The following is a 17,103-nucleotide window of genomic DNA, read 5'->3' as shown; positions in this document are numbered from 1 at the left end:
TGGCCTCCAGCTGGGAATTCAGGACACCACTGGCCAGTCCCAGGTCCGTCCCTCTCTGAGCCTCAGTTTCCCCATCTTTAAGTGAGGGGGCTAAGCTGCATGATCTCTAAGACCCCTTCTAGTCCTGGGAGCCTGCATTTCCATGAATGACCAGTGGGCACTGAGGTGGGAAGGGAAGACAGGACCCAGGCCCAGACCTTGAATGAGAGGAAATAAATAATAATAATAGTATCAGTAGTAATGGGCAGCATCTGTTAGCACTTGCCGCACTCGGGGCTCTGTGCCTGCCCCAGTGCACTTTAGTGTGATTCCCGAATCCTCCTCCTCACAGCCCCACGCAGGCAGGCACATTGTCACCCCCGCTTTGTAGGTGAGGAAACGGAGACATAGGCAAGGGGTCATGACTTGCCCAGGGTCACCCAGTGAGGAAGCTCCATTCCAATCCAGGCCCATCTATGTCAAGGCCTGAGCTGTTGGGTGCTTGTCTCTTAACCCCAGAGCAGCGGTGAGGGAGAAACCCAGGGTCAGGTAGATGGGAGAAAAATTGAAGAGCAGGGGCCATGAGAAGTGCTGAGTCTGGGGGGGCCTGGTGGAAGCTCCCTGGATATCGTGTTGAAACCGATGCCCTTTGGGCAGCTCTAGCCTGAGATCAAGGCCGTGAGCCTTGACCTACCTCCTCTGTCCGGGCATCGGATTTGCCCCAGACCTGTCGGGGAGGGGGCTGTAGCATTGGGCTGGTGTGGCCTGCCTCCTTGGAAATGGTCAAATGGTCAAAAGTGAGCTTGTGCTGCCACCTCGTGGCTGCAGCAGACATGACATGTGAGGATCACCCCACCCACCAGATTCAAGCCTCCCAGAGCTGGGAGCTCTCCCCTTGCTCAGTGTCCCCGACCTGCCCACCCCGTCCCCCCGCCCCCCGGACACTGCGCAGTCTGGCAGTGGCTTCTATTTTTCCCTCTGCCACTGGATGGTCTTGGCCAGTCTTTCCCCCTCTGGGCCTGTTTCTCAGGCTGAGCAATGGGTGGGCTGAGCCCTGTCTGCTCCCCACCCTCACCAGGAGTCTGGACCGCCTGGATTCAGTGGACATGCTGCTGCCCTCCAAGTGTCCGAGCTGGGAGGAGGACTACAACCCGGTCAGCGACAGCCTCAACGACTCCAGCTGCATCAGCCAGGTGAGGGTGGCAGCTAGCCAAAGTCAGTGGGCTTGGGAGATCCCCAGCTCTCACCCAGGAGGGCCCCAGGGCGAGTGGTCCCCAGATGTCTGCACTGTGCTTCTGCTTGGTCTTTGTTCCCATAGCTGCCTGTGTACGTATGTCTGTCCCACTGACTGTCCTGTGGCTGGAGAGCGGTCACAGGGCCTGACATGCCATGGCCTGAGCTGAGGGCCCCGAGGGAGGGGCCGCAGCACTGCTATAGACCCAGGAGCCCTGCAGAGAGGGAACTGGAGACCTGAGCTTGAGTCCAGTCTTGTCACTGAGAGTATGAATCCAGGACAAGTCACTCCCTCCCTGAGCCTCAGTTACCTTATTTACTCAGAAGGGTGATAATTCCTATTTCAAAGCGTTGTGAGGAATTAAGGAGGTAGGAACATAGTGTTCTCAGCAAAGGGTAGCTAACTTTATGGTTATTATTGTTATCTTGCTGTATGACCTTGGGTAAGTTTCTTCTCCACTCTGGACTTCCATGTCCCACAGGCTCAGTAGAAAGTCAGAATTTCAAGGTCCAGACGCGTCTGCCACTAACAGCAATAAGCATGCTGTGCTGCACTTTTCATTCTCTTAACTCCCAGCTCCTTGAAGCCACATCGGGGGGCGGGAGGGAGGTGTGCTTCTTATTTATATCCCCATATCACAGATGAGGAAACTGAGGCTCAGCTGGTGCACTCACACAGCAAGGAGGAGGCAGAGCTGGGCAGAGATCCAGAGCTGTCAGACCTACACCTGGACCGCAGCCCCTGCCATGTGCACAGTACTTTAGGGCTTGCAAAGGGAGGACCAGCCATGTTTCGAGGGCTCCCCTATAACGTGGATGGGGAGATGAGGCCCAGAGAGGGCAACACCTGCTAGGAGTAGCAGAGTGGGGCAGTGGAGGCACCCCGTGCGGCCCCAGCCTCCTTTCTGGGCAGGGACAGGCCCCAGGTCCCACTGCATGTAGCCCCATGGCCCGGGCTAATGCGCTGCTTAGCACTGAAAGGCTTTCGGATCCCAGCTCCTCACCACTCCGCTGTTCCTGGCCCAGCCATAACAACCCCCCTTGAGCCCCTAGCACTGTCCTCAGCACTCAGCACTGTCGTTCCCAGACCAAGGAGACTGACCTCAGACATGGGGAGGAGTAGAGCACCCCAACCATGGGACTCTGTCCCTGCCACCCTCATGCAGGCCCCACCAAGTCTCCTGGCCTCCAGGCCTGCCACCTGCACTCTGTTCCCAACGGCCAGAGGAAGCTTTGTGAGGCATGGAAGGCAGATCACACCATGTCCCTGCTGTAAACCCTCCATGGCTCCTGCCTGCCCCCAGTGAAAGCCAGACTCCTTACGCAGCTGGGTGCGGGCCTGCCTCCCTCTGACACGGGATCTCAGACGCTCTGTCACGTGTCCTGCTCCAGCCACACCTGCCTCCTTTCTGCTCCTCACACACCTCACACACCGTGCTGTTTCCTCTCCCAGGAGCAGCCCTCTCTCAGATCTCTGCTCAGCTGGTTCTTCTCTGTGTTTCGGTCTTGGCTCAAATGTCACCTCAGGGGAACCTGCCCTATCACCCGTCGAAAGGTCGAAAAGAGCCCTCAGGACACCATTCCCTTATCCTGCTTGATTTTCTTGACAACACTATCACTGTCTGGAGTTATATTTGTTTATTTACTTGATGTCTGTCTCACTCTTAAGACCGGGAGCTCCCCGCAGGTGGGGACCTTGCTGTGTGGTGTCTTGTCCTCAGCCCGTGGCACAGGGCACATGGGTGCCTGCTGAATGGATCGCTCCCCCCCGCCCGTGTCTCCTGTCCTGTCGCGCTCTCTTGTCTCTCAGTCTTCTGTCTTTTTATCTGTCTCCCTCTGTTTTTCTCTCCCCTCATTCACATTTTTATCTGACTCCCTCTCGTAGGTCCCATATCCATGTTTCTCTCTGAGTCTTTCCCTCTCACATACCCCATTTTCACCTCTGCCTGGCCTGGCATCTGGAACACTTTGTGCTTTGGCTACACAAAAGGGTGCATGGAATCAGCCAGGCTGGGGACCCCAGCAGTCTCTGCCACTACCCTCTGCCCAGCCCAGCTCTCTCCTAAGCCAGGGTCCTCTGAGCCCTCAAACCCTCACCCCTAGAGGCTTGAGTGACCCGAGCCACATATGTGCCCCTAGAGTCAGAGATGTCCCAGCTCTCACTGTGTCTCTGAGGCCTTGACTCCTGCCGGGAGGAGCCCCCCTCCCACCAGGCACTGGACTATGTAGGCCCTGACCAGGGAAGAGAAGGCTCTGGGCTCTGGAACTAATCTGTAGATCTGGGGGGTGGGGGCCCGCCTGCCTAGGTGAGAGGCAGCAGACAGGGCATCTCCCAGGGGCCAGACCGAAAGAAAGAAGCGTAAACAGCAGATTACAAAGCCTTGGTAGCACCCAGCCCCTGAAGGAGTGAGCCTCCCATCCCTGGAGGAAGCTAAGTGAGACTTCCTAGCAGACTAGGCCTCAGCCAGTCTGAGGAGGACGTTAGCCCAGCCAGCCACTAGTTCTCTTGCAGCCGAATCTGAATACCCTACCCCAGCCCCCAGCCTTGGTCTCCCCATAACCCTCCGCCTCTCTTTCCTGCAGATTTTTGGACAGGCCTCCCTGATCCCCCAGTTGTTTGGCCATGAGCAGCAGGTCAGTATGCTTGCCATTCTCTCGTACCCCAATCCCAGAGTCCAGGGCTAGGTCTGAGGCCTGGCACCTTAGTGGTCCCAGCCCCTGGCCCCAGCAGGGGCCAGCAGAGCCAGTGCCAGGAAAGGCACCATCCTTGAGCACGGAGTCGAGGCTCACGCTCTGCCCTGACCTTTCCCTCACTGACCTTTTCCCTTCACTTTTCTGCACCTCAGTTTCCTCTTCTCAAAAATGGGAAAGAATGGGCTAGGTCCTATGGATGGGGCAAGAAATAATCCCAGGGTAAAGGAAAGTGGACCCTGGGAGTCTTCTATCTAGGGAGACTTTTATTTGGACACGTTGGCAGCTGTGGGCTAGTGGTATTGGCCTCCAGGTCCCAGACCCCAGATTCCCTAACTTTTCTCCTTTCTTGGGCTCCAACAAGACCTTTAAGGATGTTGGGGTGTTGGCATGAATGCAGAGACTTTTCCATTTTACAAAACTTGGTGGGGTGGAGCTAGTCCTGCCATGCCGGCTGTTTGCCCTAAGGGTGCCCCCTTCCTGGGCACACCCACCCTGCCCCGGAAGTGGCCCTCTCCTCCTTCCCAGCTCCAAGACCAGAACAAGATGCTGAAAGGGGCCCCAAGCTCATCCCCTCACTGTGACCAGGAGTGGACAAGGGACCTGTCCAAGGGGCAAAACTAGGACTGGCCCCTCACCTCCTGATTCTAGCCATGGATGCCTCATGTGCCTGCCTTCCACGTTCAAGTCATAGTTCTTCTTGAACACAGTGTTCCAGAGGGTCTTTGGGGAGCCCACAGGGGGCCAGCTGACCTCTTCCTCCGCTAACTTCCACAGGCTTGTAGTAAGGATGTGATGTGCTAACATACAAAATTCCAGGGTGTTCCCTGCACACAGTAATTCCTCAGTGACACACATACCAACAGCTCTGACCAGCTGGCCTAACCTCCCAGAGCTCGGGAGCATCTTAACCGATACTTACAAATCCTTGTCCTCACCCTACGGAGCTTCCTTTAATAATAGGGACAGGTCACCAGGTGCTTATTCTCCTGACTCTGTTCTCAGCATGTGATATGAATGATCTCATTTAATCTTGACAACAATCCTATGAAATTTGGTCTCTAATTAGCCCTTATTTTATAGATGGGGAAACTGAGGCACAGAGCGGTTAAGTGACTTGCCCATATTCATACTGCAAGGAAATGATGGACCCAGGGTCGAAACTCTGGCAGTCCAGTTCCAGAACTGTGCCATGCCTGCAATCCCAAAGCAAGACCTCATTGCCCTTGGCAATCACAAGGGCCTCTCAGTGTACTTCAGGTTATAGCCGTGGAGGATAAACACCTGTCTCTTTCAAACCTACTCCAAGTAAATGTTGGGTATGTCACATGGCCTACATTTTAATTTATCAGTGTTGTCCAAAAGAACTTTGTGTGAAGATGGATATGTTCTGTACTACACGCTGTCCCGTAAGGTGGCATAAGCAAGTGAAACGTAGCTAGTGTGGCTAAGGAACTGAATTTTTTGTTCAATTTAAATTAATTTAAAACCTAAATAGCCACACGTGGTTAGTTGCTACCATATTGGACAGCACAAATTTAGACCTTTCCAAACACATATGCTCCAAATTGGGTGATGATCCATCTAGTCATTTTACCTGATGCAGTTCCAGGCATTTCATTTAGATAGGAAACACTGACCCAGAGGATGGTGATAGTCGGAGGTCACACAGGCAGAGTTGGCCCCAGGCACAACTCCATCTTTCCTCCACATGGTGCTCAGTCAACTTCTGCCCCCTCCCTTCTTGCCCAGGCCTCCCCTCAGGACCTCCACTCAGTGTCCATCCTTTGCCTGCCGACTCCTCGGCTTATACTCTGTGGTCTCCAGTTACCATCATGACCTAAGACCTGGGCCATACAGACCCTTCCAGAACCCTTGGAGAGTATATGTATGGCAGGGCCCCATATGCTCACACTCTCAGCTGCAGATCCGTAGGATCTTGGATGACCATCTCTAGAGAGACACTTAGAAACCATCTAGATAGGGTTGAACTAGGTGTGAGATGACAAACAGTATGCATGTCACCATTCTCCATACAGCCCTTGACATCACTAATCAATCCTCACTGCCACTACCCTCGTTCCAGTTTTGCTCTTCTCTTACCAGAGTGTCGCATCAGCTTCATCTCTGGCCTCAGCCTCCATTCCAGACTCCCTTCCCAACATTCATTCTGTACCCCAGGGCTAGACTAATCTTCCTTAAATTCATATTTGGAGTATCGATTCAGCCACTTCCTCACTGGGTACACCTGGCAAGTATCTTCCCCTCACTGGCCCTCAGTTTCTTTGCTTGTGAAAATAAAGGAGTTGGACCATAAGATGGTAAATATCTAGCACACCTACTGCCACCTCCCATTCCAACATTCAAGGTAGACATTACTAATTGATGAGAGCCTTCTTTGTGGCTGAATTCAGATGTGACCTCAGGATCTATCAGTTGATCAGTTTGAACACATAAGATCCACTAAGTATCCTTAATAGTTTCTTTTGCGTTGTAGACATGGGAAAATTGAGGTCCAAAGAGTGAGATGTGAGGAAAGGGTGGGCTGACTTGAGCCCCCCACCGCCCCGACTCTCCAGCCCTGCCCCTACCAAGCATCCCATCCCTCCAGAATGGGCGCTGCTGGCCCCTGACGCCCGCCTTTGCCCGGCTAGGTACGGGAGGCAGATCTGAGCGACCAGTATGAGGCAGCCTGCGAGTCTGCCTGCAGTGAAGCGGAGTCTGCAGCCGCCGAGGCACTGGACTTGCCGTTGCCCAACTACTTTCGCTCCCGCAGCCACAGCTACCTGCGGGCCATCCAGGCGGGCTGCTCGCAGGAGGAGGACAGTGTCTCCCTGCAGTCCCTCTCCCCTCCGCCCAGTACTGGCAGCCTCAGCAACAGTCGCACGCTTCCAAGTGAGTACTGAGATTGGGGGCGGGGGGTGTTTGTGTCACACAAGGGACCCCCAGGGACCATTCCTGGTGGACCAGATGTGGGGAATGCTGGGGAAGAATCCATGGTGGGCTAGCCAGGGTTGGAGGGATAGTTAGGGGCACAAGCAGGAAGGCTTGAGACTGAACTTCCCACCAAAGAACAAATTGGAGCTCAAACGGGGGTCACAGAGGGAGATGTCATCACTGGCAATAGGGTGAGGGGGTCAGAGAGGGCCCCTGCTTTGGGATCCCGACCCTGGCTCAGAGGAGCCACCTGCCGGTGGGCAGGGCTTCCTGAAGCCGCACCTCCCTATTTGGATTAGTTCGCGTAGGCGAACCTATGGGGAGGTCAGAATCTGCAAAGAGGAGGATGGCGTCTGCACTGAGCCTTCTCAGCAGGGTGGGTTTGCAGGTGTCTCTCATATGCACAGAGACATCCCTGTCCTTCCTGACTCTTGTTGTAAGTCCTCCGGTGACAGTCTATGCATGATCAGAGAAAAGGGGGAACCCCGCGTCACAGAGTAAGCCATGAAAACCAAGACCAGGGAAAATCGTAGACTATTTCTGGTTTAGTAGAGAGAGTTTCACTCTTTCTCTGGCTAGGTAGTTTTCCTCTGGGAGTCCCAGTTTCCTCATCTATACACTGAAGCATAAGCCAGGCCCCAGAGAGTTCTTGGGGAGATGAGATCAGGGAGTGTCCAGGCAGGGCCTTGCACATGGTGGGAGCTATTATTGTTGCTTCTCAGACATGACTCCGACTTTCCTGGCAGTCAGAAGCAGTTGGGATTGGATTGTTGTAGGAAAAGAGACATGTTTTGAGTGCTCAGTTGGTGTTTGATGTAAATAAATGAACTTGAATCCTATGCATATTCTGTACAAAGGAAATTAGTCTATCGAATGAATGAACTTGCCTTTGCAGGGGGGCAGAGCAAGAAACGACTTTGTCGCCCTCTTGTCTTTCCAATCCTGGGTGATTTCTGGGCAGATCCCTGAGCTTTTCCAGTCACTTTAGACCGTAAGGAATAGTCTCATTTTTAGGTGTTAAGAGTCAAGTCTGGCCTCACTGCAAAGCTTCAGTCTTACCAACCTCAGATCTCATGCTTCTGCAGGTAGAGCCTGACTCGGGCTCTGAAGCCCACAGGAGGAGCTGGGCATGGTGGTCATTGTCGGCTCTGTCCCTTGTTCCCTAGTGGCCACTTCTGGTCCGTCCAGGTAGCAGGGGAAGGTAGCCAGCACAGGTGTTGTCCGATGTCGGGACTTTCTGGATGCCCGAAGCCACATGCTGGCTCTCTCTGCTAAGTGATGCTTTCGGAGGGCCTCACGGTGCCTCCTTGCCTGGCACAGGGAACCCACTGCTTCTTATTCCCCCTCTGCATCTCCATCTGCTGGTCCTCCTCCTCCCCACTCAGCTTCTCTTCGCTAAGGGACTTGGCCTTGCCGGGCGGGCAGCTTAGACAAAAATCCTCTGATGACAACTCCAGCCTTACTTTCCTCCTTGACTCCCATTCTACCTGTGTGACAAAGAGGCCCTGGCCCTGGGGAGCTCTGGAAGTATGGGCTTCTATGCTAAGGCCTTCTTCTAGACCTGCTGTCATGGGTAACCCTGCCAGTCTCTATTTTAGAGATCTCCTCGCAGATGCTGAGGCCTGGTTCTAGGGCCTCCAAATCCAGGGCATCCCTGCCAGGCTCTCCCAGGCACCCTGCTACGGTCCCCCTAGGAGCCTCAGATAAGGGACCAGATTCCCCCTCTCATCAAGCCCATGAGATGTTCTCTAAGCATGAGGTGGGCCGGCACTTTTCTCCAAATAGACACTCATCCTCTAATCTTCCCCAAACCAAATCACTCATGAATGGACTAAGGATGGGTCATGGGCTACATGTCCCGGAACTGCTTGGGTCCCTGTATTGATCAGCTATTGCCACAATAGTGCTGCATAACAAAGAACCACAAAATTAGTGTAATACAACAATTAACACTTATTTCTTGCTCCCACATTTGTGGGTCAGCTGGAACAGTTCTGTCCCACAACTCTCTCATCATCCTCCTAGAACCAAAGGGTCCTCCCGGAATCAGTGACCCAACCAGGGCATGTTCTTTTCATGGTGATGGCGGAAGCACAAGAGAACAAGCCTAAGGACACAGGCACATTTCAAGGCCTCTACGTACATACTATCTGCTAAAATTCTATTGGTTAAAGGAAGTCATATGACTGAGCTCAAAGACAGGGGATGGAGAGGTACCCTCCTACCTTTGTGTAAGAAACTGTATTTTTATGGCAATGGTGTGGATACAGGGAGGGGTGAAAAGTTAGGGTTAATAATTGAATCTACTGTAGTCCACTCTCTTGGCCACATTTATTCATGTTCCTCTCACGTAGAAAATACACTTATCTGGTGCACATGGGTGGCTCAGTTGGTGAAGCATCTGACTCTGGTTTTAGCTCAGGTCATGATCTCAGGGTCGTGAGTGTGAGCCCTGCATGGGGCTCTGCACTCAGTGCAGGGTCTGCTTGAGATTCTCTCTCCCTCCACCTCTGCCCCTCCCCGTGGTGGTGCATGTGCTCGCATGTGCACACTCTCTCTCCCTCTCGTTCTCTAATAAATAAATAAATCTTTTTTTTAAAAAAATACACTTATCCTCAAGACCCCCAAAGTCTCTTCCAGTCATAACAGTGGGATCTCATGATTTATGTCGGGTCTGGATGTGGCTCCTCTTGATTGAGTAGCCTAAAATCTAAAAAGAAAAAGAGGTCAAAAATTCTATCAACCACACCCACCCCCAACAGTCTGTCCTGTATGGGTGATCCAGCACCTGGCTTTAAATATAGGGAGTGGGCCTCCAATTATTTCTCAGTTTGGGGGCTGTAGTCCAAACCAAGACACTCAAGAAAGTATCATGTAGCAACAATACCTCACACCTACTCAGACATGTGTGCACAAGTTCACCTACTTACAGACATACATGAAGTTGTAGACCCTTAGACCTCTGTATATGAAAAGTTATAAAAACACATGCACATGGATATTCCCCACATGTGCACATATACACGTCATCTCTACATACACCCACGCGTGTGTCTCTTTCAAGACTCATGCCCCCTCCACACCTGTGAGGAAATCATGCCTCTAGCAGATTAGAGCCACCAAAAAAACTCACCCCCAACATTTTCCAGGTCAGCCCCCCCTCAAGTCTCCACAGTGACTACTACATGCTTGCTCGTCTCTTCTCCACCCTCCAAACCCCTCATGCTCAGGAGGTAAACCCACCTGCCTCACAGGGAAAACCAAAGCCACCAGATTTTCCAACCTGTGCCCAGAGCTGCAGCTGATCCATACGGTACCTTTGTGCTGGGTTAGGAAAGGGCACTCCCCCCAAGATACTTAATTGCCGTCTGTTGGAAAATTGTCACGATGTATGATTTTTATTAGAACAAGGTCTTTTTCTGCCATCTGTCACAAATTTGTCGTGATAAATATATAATTCAATTATGTCTGTATTGTAAACAGCACCCGCCCTGTATGTGGCATCCTTAATCAGTGGAAAACTTGCACAACCATCCATGGCAATTCTGCCCATAACGACCTCCCTCCATATAGACCCACACCAACACCAACACGCAGGCCCACCCTATCTCAGCCACTGTTACCCCGCAGGGGTCACCCCTGCTCAGAAGGCAGCCTCCTCTCCTCAGCTCTGTCTCCAGGAAGTGAGAAGTCCAGGCCCCAGGTACACACACACCCCTAGGGCTGTTCTGAGCCTCCAGGTTGCTGAGGGGTATGAAAGCTCTTTGTCACTCCACGTGGGCACGTATGGACTCAGGTCATATGCAGGCAGGTGGGTGGATGTGGGCGAGGAGGGGTTATTGAGGCAGTGAGAGCCCGGAAGGGGAGGGCCTCTCTAGAGTGGCCGTGGGCAGAGCCTGGAGCTGCCCACCCACCCACCCACTTAGAGCTCACCAGCTTCCCAGCTGCCAGGACTGCTGCCACCACTCCTCTCTTTCCCTCCCCCCTTCTGACCCAGATTCCACATTCCAGAAATAGCTCTGGCAGGTGACTGGCAGGCAGGGTCAGCTCCAGCTCGGATGGTGGGGGAAGCAGCTTGGCTATATATATGTGCCCCTCCCAGCCAAAGGGCCCACCTGGAAGGGGCCACAGGGGTGCCATCACCCTACAGTCGGCCCCATCCTGCCTCCTCTCACCCTCTGGGAAAGAGAAGAAGAAGAAAGAACAAAGAAGACTCTCCCTCCCACTCCCTCCCTCTACGCAGCTCCCATCAGTGCTCATTCTCCTCTCCTCCCTCCCTTTCAGTATCCCTTTCTTCCAGCTTCCTCTGCCCTCTCTCCCACCTCCTTAGCCTTTGGTCTGCCTCCATCAATGCTGTTCCCCCCACAGCCCCCCACTTCCTCCCCTCCCAGTTTCTGGCCATCCTCCCTCCCTGGCCTCCCCTTCTGTGTCTCTCCCACTCTCTGAACCACAAGGGAGGCTGTGGCATCACCCAGGGGCCTGGGTGGCACCCCCCACCCTGCAGCTCCTGCCAACTGTGCTCTCTGTACCAGCACATGATTCCATGTGCATGTGTGTTTACACACACGCACATACACACACACCAGGTTACACACCAGGTTACACACACTGAGGGGCTCTCCCTGCAGTCCTTGAAGCTCTAGGCTGAGCTGGGTTAGGTTCCTGGCCTGGGATGCACATCTGCTCTTTGCTCAGGAACCCTGAGATCTAGTTTCCTCTCTCCTGTGTCACTCTGGGGGGTTCCAGTCCTCCCTATGCTTCACATTCTCCATCAATGTTGTGAGGCTTGAGTTTGAGGACCCTCTTCCCCACTTAAATACTTCCCATCCAAGTCATCCTCCGGGTCCCTTCTTTGTCCCCTCCCCTCTCCCCCAGAATGTTCCCAGTTTCTCCTCTGATTCACTCCCTCCTCCACAGAGGAAGGGAGGCTGACAAAATTCCAGTAAGCAGTCAACCGTCAGGTCAGCCTTGTCCCCCTGCAGCCCTCCCCCAGGGCTAGCCCTCCACAGTCTCTGATTATTACACCATGGGTTCCTGTCAGAATGAACACTCCAGTTGCCAGAGTGTCAGGGCTGAGAGGAACCTCAAAGACCATTGTGTCCAGAGATTGCAAATAGTCTTCAACTCCTATGTTCATCTCTGATCCCTGGAGCCCAAGACTGAGATTTAGTTAAGCAGAGAAGTGTGCCACCATCGACTGGTGATGTCTGCTGTGGCCAGAATATTTACATATATCTGACATTCCTGAGTTAACCCAGTTTAACCTCACATACATATGCATATACACATGTGACACAACTCTTTCAAAGAAACTACAGCCTAGAGAAGGTGAGTGTCAGGTCAAGGTCACCCAGTTAGTAGGTCAGGGAGCTATTTCCCATCTGGGTCTGCCTGACTCCTAAGCCTTGAGTTTCCCATTATCCTGTGGGCAGGGGAGCCATCCAGGGTCCTGGGTAAAGAGGTATGGCATGGCTACAAGAGTTTCAGGGAGAATTACATGGCAAGCTGGCCAGGATGGGTTGGAGGTCCAGGCAAAGCAGTGAGGCCTAGGCAGGGACCATAGAGTCAAAGAGTAATGAGAGGATCCAGGAGACCTTCCCGGAGTGAGTGATGAGGGGTCAGAATTCCCTATTGCTGTACCTCTGCACAAAAGGCACTGAGCAGAAGGCAGGCTTCCTCCCAGGGCTCTACCAAGCCTTGGTCCAGGACATTCCTGGTTAATCGAGTGCCTACTGTGTGCCTAGTGCACAAATCATCACCCTTCTAAATCCTGTTTTTAGGCAGACCCATTGAGGCTTCTGGGGGAAATAATGACTGGGCTTAAGGACTGGTGGGCAGGCTATGAAGCCAGGATTGAGATTCATGAACAAGGGGCATGACTAAGGTCCTTCAGTGGAACCATGGAGCTCCTACTAAGTAGTGGTTAAGGACATGAGCCTTGTAATCAGGCTGCTCTTTCATTGGATAGATGCTTATTGATCACTTACCTACAGTGGGCCAGGCCATGCTCACCCGGGACGCATCAGTGAACAAAACAGAAACCCCTCCCTTCGTGGAGAGTGTATTCTGTTGGGGGTTGGGGGTACAGACAAAACAATAAATAACACATAGAAGCATATGGTTCTTTGGAAAATGGGCCAGAGCAAGGGGAAGGGTTGCAGCACAAACAGGATAGTTAGGGTAGACCTCGCTGAGAAACAGATGTTTAAGCAAAGACTTGGAGGAAGCTGGGGAGGTATGCCAGACAAGGAGGAGAGGTCCTGGAGCAGCAGGGTGCCTGGTGCACTGGAGCAGGGGCGGCGATCTCTGTGCCTGGGGCCGAGCAAGACTGAGCATGGCTTGTCCTTAGGGGTGTCTTGAATTTTTTTAAATAAGTCAATTTAAAGATGAATGCTACGTGAATAGCACAGGTGTAGCACAGTGACTGTGAGTAGGACAGAGTAAGCTAATACTTTCAATGTGCCTAGCATAGTGTCCGGCATCGATATGGCTCAATAATCCTCATTTTCTTTTGTTATTAGTATGCCTTTATACCAAAATCGCTACACTGGTATCAGAAACACTGTATCATCTTACTAAGATTCTTTTCTCCATTTTACATTTATTAATGAGATGCACAGAAAAGGTAAGGGACTTGCCTAAGTCACCCAGCAAGGCAGGTCAGGGAACAGGAGTTGGGTCTGTGGATAGCAGACCTACTATAGGTACAGCCTGGAGAGGTGAGGCCGTAAGGAAGACTCAAGACCAGGACTAAATGAGAATGGAGAACAGGGCACAGGGAGATGCCACGAGACACGAAGGGAATGATTTATGGACTTAGGCAGCGCCTACTGCACTTTGCCCTTCAGGGCACACTGAGTGTGCTGGTTTTATTTTTGCTGAAGAGGAATCAAAGGCTCAGGGAGGCTGAAAGAGCATCTCGTACAAGGTCACACAGCTCTCCAAAGGGTGAATCAGGATTCGAACCCAATCGGGAGGCCTCTGAGGACAAAAGGGAGGATGGAGCGGAGGGGACAACTAGAAATACTTAGGACGTGGAGTCCATAGTACTTGAGGTCTAATTTGACCATGCAGGGTTGAGAGGACCAGCTCAGGATGCTTGCTGTGACCCTCAGTTTCCCCCAGTGACAGCGAGGTGTCGCCACGGTGAACCAGTGCGACTCCTCCCACGGCACGGAGCATGCGTCCCGTTCCAGCTGGAACCGGTTTGGCGGGGCGGCTCGAGGGGCGGAGCTCCCAGTGCTCAGGCATGCGCGTGCCGACGTGGGCGCGCGCTCCCTCTCACCGTCAGTCGGCCTGGGCGTGGGCTGGCAGAGCGCGCCCAGCGCTTGCGCACCGGCCAAGACGCGCGCGCGCGCGCGCGCCAGGCCACGTGCCGAGCGGGCTCTGCGCGTCCCCGCCCGCTCCGGGAGTCCCGGGAGGCGCGCGCGCGCGCGCGGCTGACGCGGGGGGCGGGGCGGGGCGGGGCCGGCGTGGGGCTTTAACACGGAGGCCCCGCCCCTCGGGCGTACAAAACCGGAGCTTCGGGCCGGGCCGCGTGAGGGAGGAGGGTGAGTGCCCGCCGCTGGCCGCAGCTGCCGCCAGCCTCGTCCGTCACTCCATCCGTCTGTCCGGTCCACGCCGTCGCCGCCGCCTCCTCAGCCCGGACGCCCGGGGCCCGCCCAGCGCCGCCCGGAGCAGCCGCGGCCCCGCAAGGAGACGGGCGCCGCCCCCGCCCGGCCCTGCCCCCGCCCTCCTCCCCGTCTGTCCGTCCGTCAGTCCACCCGCCCGCTCGCGCTTCCGTCCTTCTGTCCGGCTGCCAGCCTTCGGGCTGGTCTCCCCGCCCCGCCCGCTTTGTCTCTCCCCGGCTCGCTGTCTCTTTGTCTCTGCCCTCGCGGTGCCTCACGGCCCCTCCCTCACTCCCCGATCTCGGGTCTCCCTCGTAGCGCTCCTCTCATCCCTCGGAGCCTCCCTTTCTGGGCGCCCCCGTTCCTCGGGACTCCCCCTTCACGGTACCCCCCATCTTTGGGGGCCTTCAGAACACCGCCCTCCGCCACGGCTCCCCTCTGAGCTTCCCGCACATTCTTTGGGGGGGGTCCTCCCATCTGTACCCTCAAATCCCTGTGGTCTTGCTCCTCTCTCAGCCCTCATTTCCTCGGGGTTTTCCCTCTCAGTGCCCCCCATACACGCTGGGACCTCCGAGATCCTTGGGGTCTCTCTCCTTGGGACCCCCAAAAGCTCCCCAGCTCCCAGACTTCACCCCTCCCTGCCTTCCCTTGGTTTGTCTCCGTGGCTGTCGCTCCTTGTTCTCTCTCAGGCCTCCGTGGCCCCCCAGTTCTGGGGGCTGGGGGTCACCCGCTTTGCTCTCCCTGCCTCTACCCTCACATCTGTCTCAGTGGTCTCACCACTTAGTGGCTCTTGTGCTGAAGGCCCCCTTTTGAGCCTGCTCCTTTCCCCGGGGCTCTTGGCCCCCTTGCTTTCTCTGCCCCTGATCCCTGTCTCCCCTGCTCTCTGCTCCCTTGTCTCTCCCTTTCCCCTTTTCTGTCTTTGCCAGTCTCTGGGTCTCTGACCCCCCTCTGGCCCTCATGGCTTTGTGTCTGGAGCTCTTGAAGCAATGTGAGTGGTGGGGTGTCCGGGTCGGGCCGGAGTCCGCCCGCAGGCTGGCCGCGGCGAGGCTCCATGGGGTTGGCGCTGGGGCTAGGGCTGGCGCTGGGGCAAGAGGCTCTGGAGCCTCCCAACAAAGGGGCAAGGAGGGAGGGGCCAGGCCGTCTGGCAGAGGTGGGAGTGGGGGGGCCTTCTTGCTCTGAGGCTTCTGCTTTAGTTGCTTGAGTGTGTGGAGAGTGCCACGGGCTGGACGTCCTGCCCGCTTGGTCCTGCATGGCCTGGCACTTTGTGATCGCTTGTGGGCAGGCCTGGGCTATTTTGGAGTTGGCAGGATGTGATATCACTTGGGCGTTTATTTAGACCCGGCTGGGGGTGGGGGCTGCGTTCTTGCCAACTTGAGTAATGAAATTTTGCAGGGGGGTGCGGCCTTTAGGCAGCTGGGCTGTAGTGTTTGTGGCCAGAACTTTGCAGGCCACCAGACTGGGCAGGTGAACAAGTTTACTGTGCTGCTTTGGTCTTGCTGAGACTCAGGATGAGGGGAGAGAGTCTTAATCTGACCACCCTTGACTATTACGTTTGATGATCTAAGAACTCTGGGCCTTGATTCTGCCAGCTTCAAGCTGTGTCAGACCCTCGACCTCTCCAAGCCTCAGTTTTTCCATCTGTAAAAAGGGAATAATTGTGCTAGTCTTACCAGGTTGTCATGAAAACCAAATGAAAGGTCCGTAGACATGCTTTGTGAAGTGTTAACTGTGTCTTTAAACTGAGCCCAAAGGGAAAGCCGCTTGTCCAGGGTACACAGCTAGTTCATGGCAGAGCTAGGACAGGGATCCAGCCCCAGGACTCCCCACAGATTTCTTTACCCTTTGCTCCGTTATCACCTGATTTTTCAGGATTACAACTGCCCTTCCAGTGGGGCAAGGAGCAAGCTGTCCCTTACTTATGCCCTGATTCCTCTTTGTCAGTTTGTAAAGATAAGCAGGTGTGCATAGCTGGATGTCTGCTGGGAGACATTTGGATTTTCCATGTTCCATCCCATTGTTGTTTGAGGGTGGGCCCTGCGTGGCCAGTGGCACTTGGGAATAAGGTCGGTCAGTTTGTGGTTGTGAACCTCTGCTGCTTTTCCTGCTTCCCTGTAGAGTGGGGGAACAAAAGCCTCAGCTGGGAGAGGCTCCACAGACCAAGGTGGGGGTGGGAGTGGGGGTTGCTGTCAAGGAGCCTAGGATGTCCTAGAACTTTGGAGCAGGAGATCAGCTGTTGTAGCATCCTTGTCTTATGGATGAGGCCCAGGGAGGCCAGGGACCTATACAGGGTTGAGCAAGGACTCTTGGCCCTGTTCCATGGCACTGCCTCTGAAGAGGTCACTGTCAGGCTGGTGTCACTTGCCCACTGGTGTATAATGACAATTTCTAACATCCATTGACCTTTTACTATGGGTCCTGTGCTTGACACACTACTCAGACTGTGTGCAGTGGGGAGCAAGAAGGGCTTGGTCCTTGGCCTGGAAGTAGGGGCTTGGGATTCTGGTCCCCACATCTTACCACTCTCAGGGAGGCCACTTTCTCCTGGGCTTCAGGTTCCTTATCTGTAAAATGGGAATGAAAAATCTTTGTCGTAAAACTGATTCTGAAATCATAGAATTCCTAAAGAAATTCTGTGAGGGAGAATGCCAGGGTTCTA

At 54.2% G+C, this 17,103-nt stretch overlaps 1 protein-coding gene across 3 annotated transcripts in view; it reads left to right on the top strand.

Annotated features, from left to right (window-relative positions):
- Positions 1-17,103, top strand: part of DLGAP4 (DLG associated protein 4) — a 191,752-nt gene that overhangs the window by 114,672 nt on the left and 59,977 nt on the right. For 2 of the 3 annotated variants that reach the window (XM_073880471.1, XM_025875760.2), the window contains 3 exons: positions 1,058-1,172; positions 3,796-3,846; positions 6,558-6,798. In XM_073880471.1, the coding sequence (XP_073736572.1) occupies positions 1,058-1,172; positions 3,796-3,846; positions 6,558-6,798 (407 nt within the window). Of the gene's footprint in view, positions 1-1,057; positions 1,173-3,795; positions 3,847-6,557; positions 6,799-15,311; positions 15,436-17,103 lie in introns of those variants that run through there. The other variant, XM_025876709.2, reaches the window with a different exon arrangement.

This window comes from Callorhinus ursinus, unplaced genomic scaffold, assembly GCF_003265705.2.
Source record: "Callorhinus ursinus isolate GAN/ISIS: 27379988/994484 unplaced genomic scaffold, GSC_fseal_2.0 scaffold38, whole genome shotgun sequence".
Taxonomy (NCBI): domain Eukaryota; kingdom Metazoa; phylum Chordata; class Mammalia; order Carnivora; family Otariidae; genus Callorhinus; species Callorhinus ursinus.
Note: the sequence above shows the minus strand (reverse complement) of the source record. Positions and strands in the feature narration are given on the sequence as shown.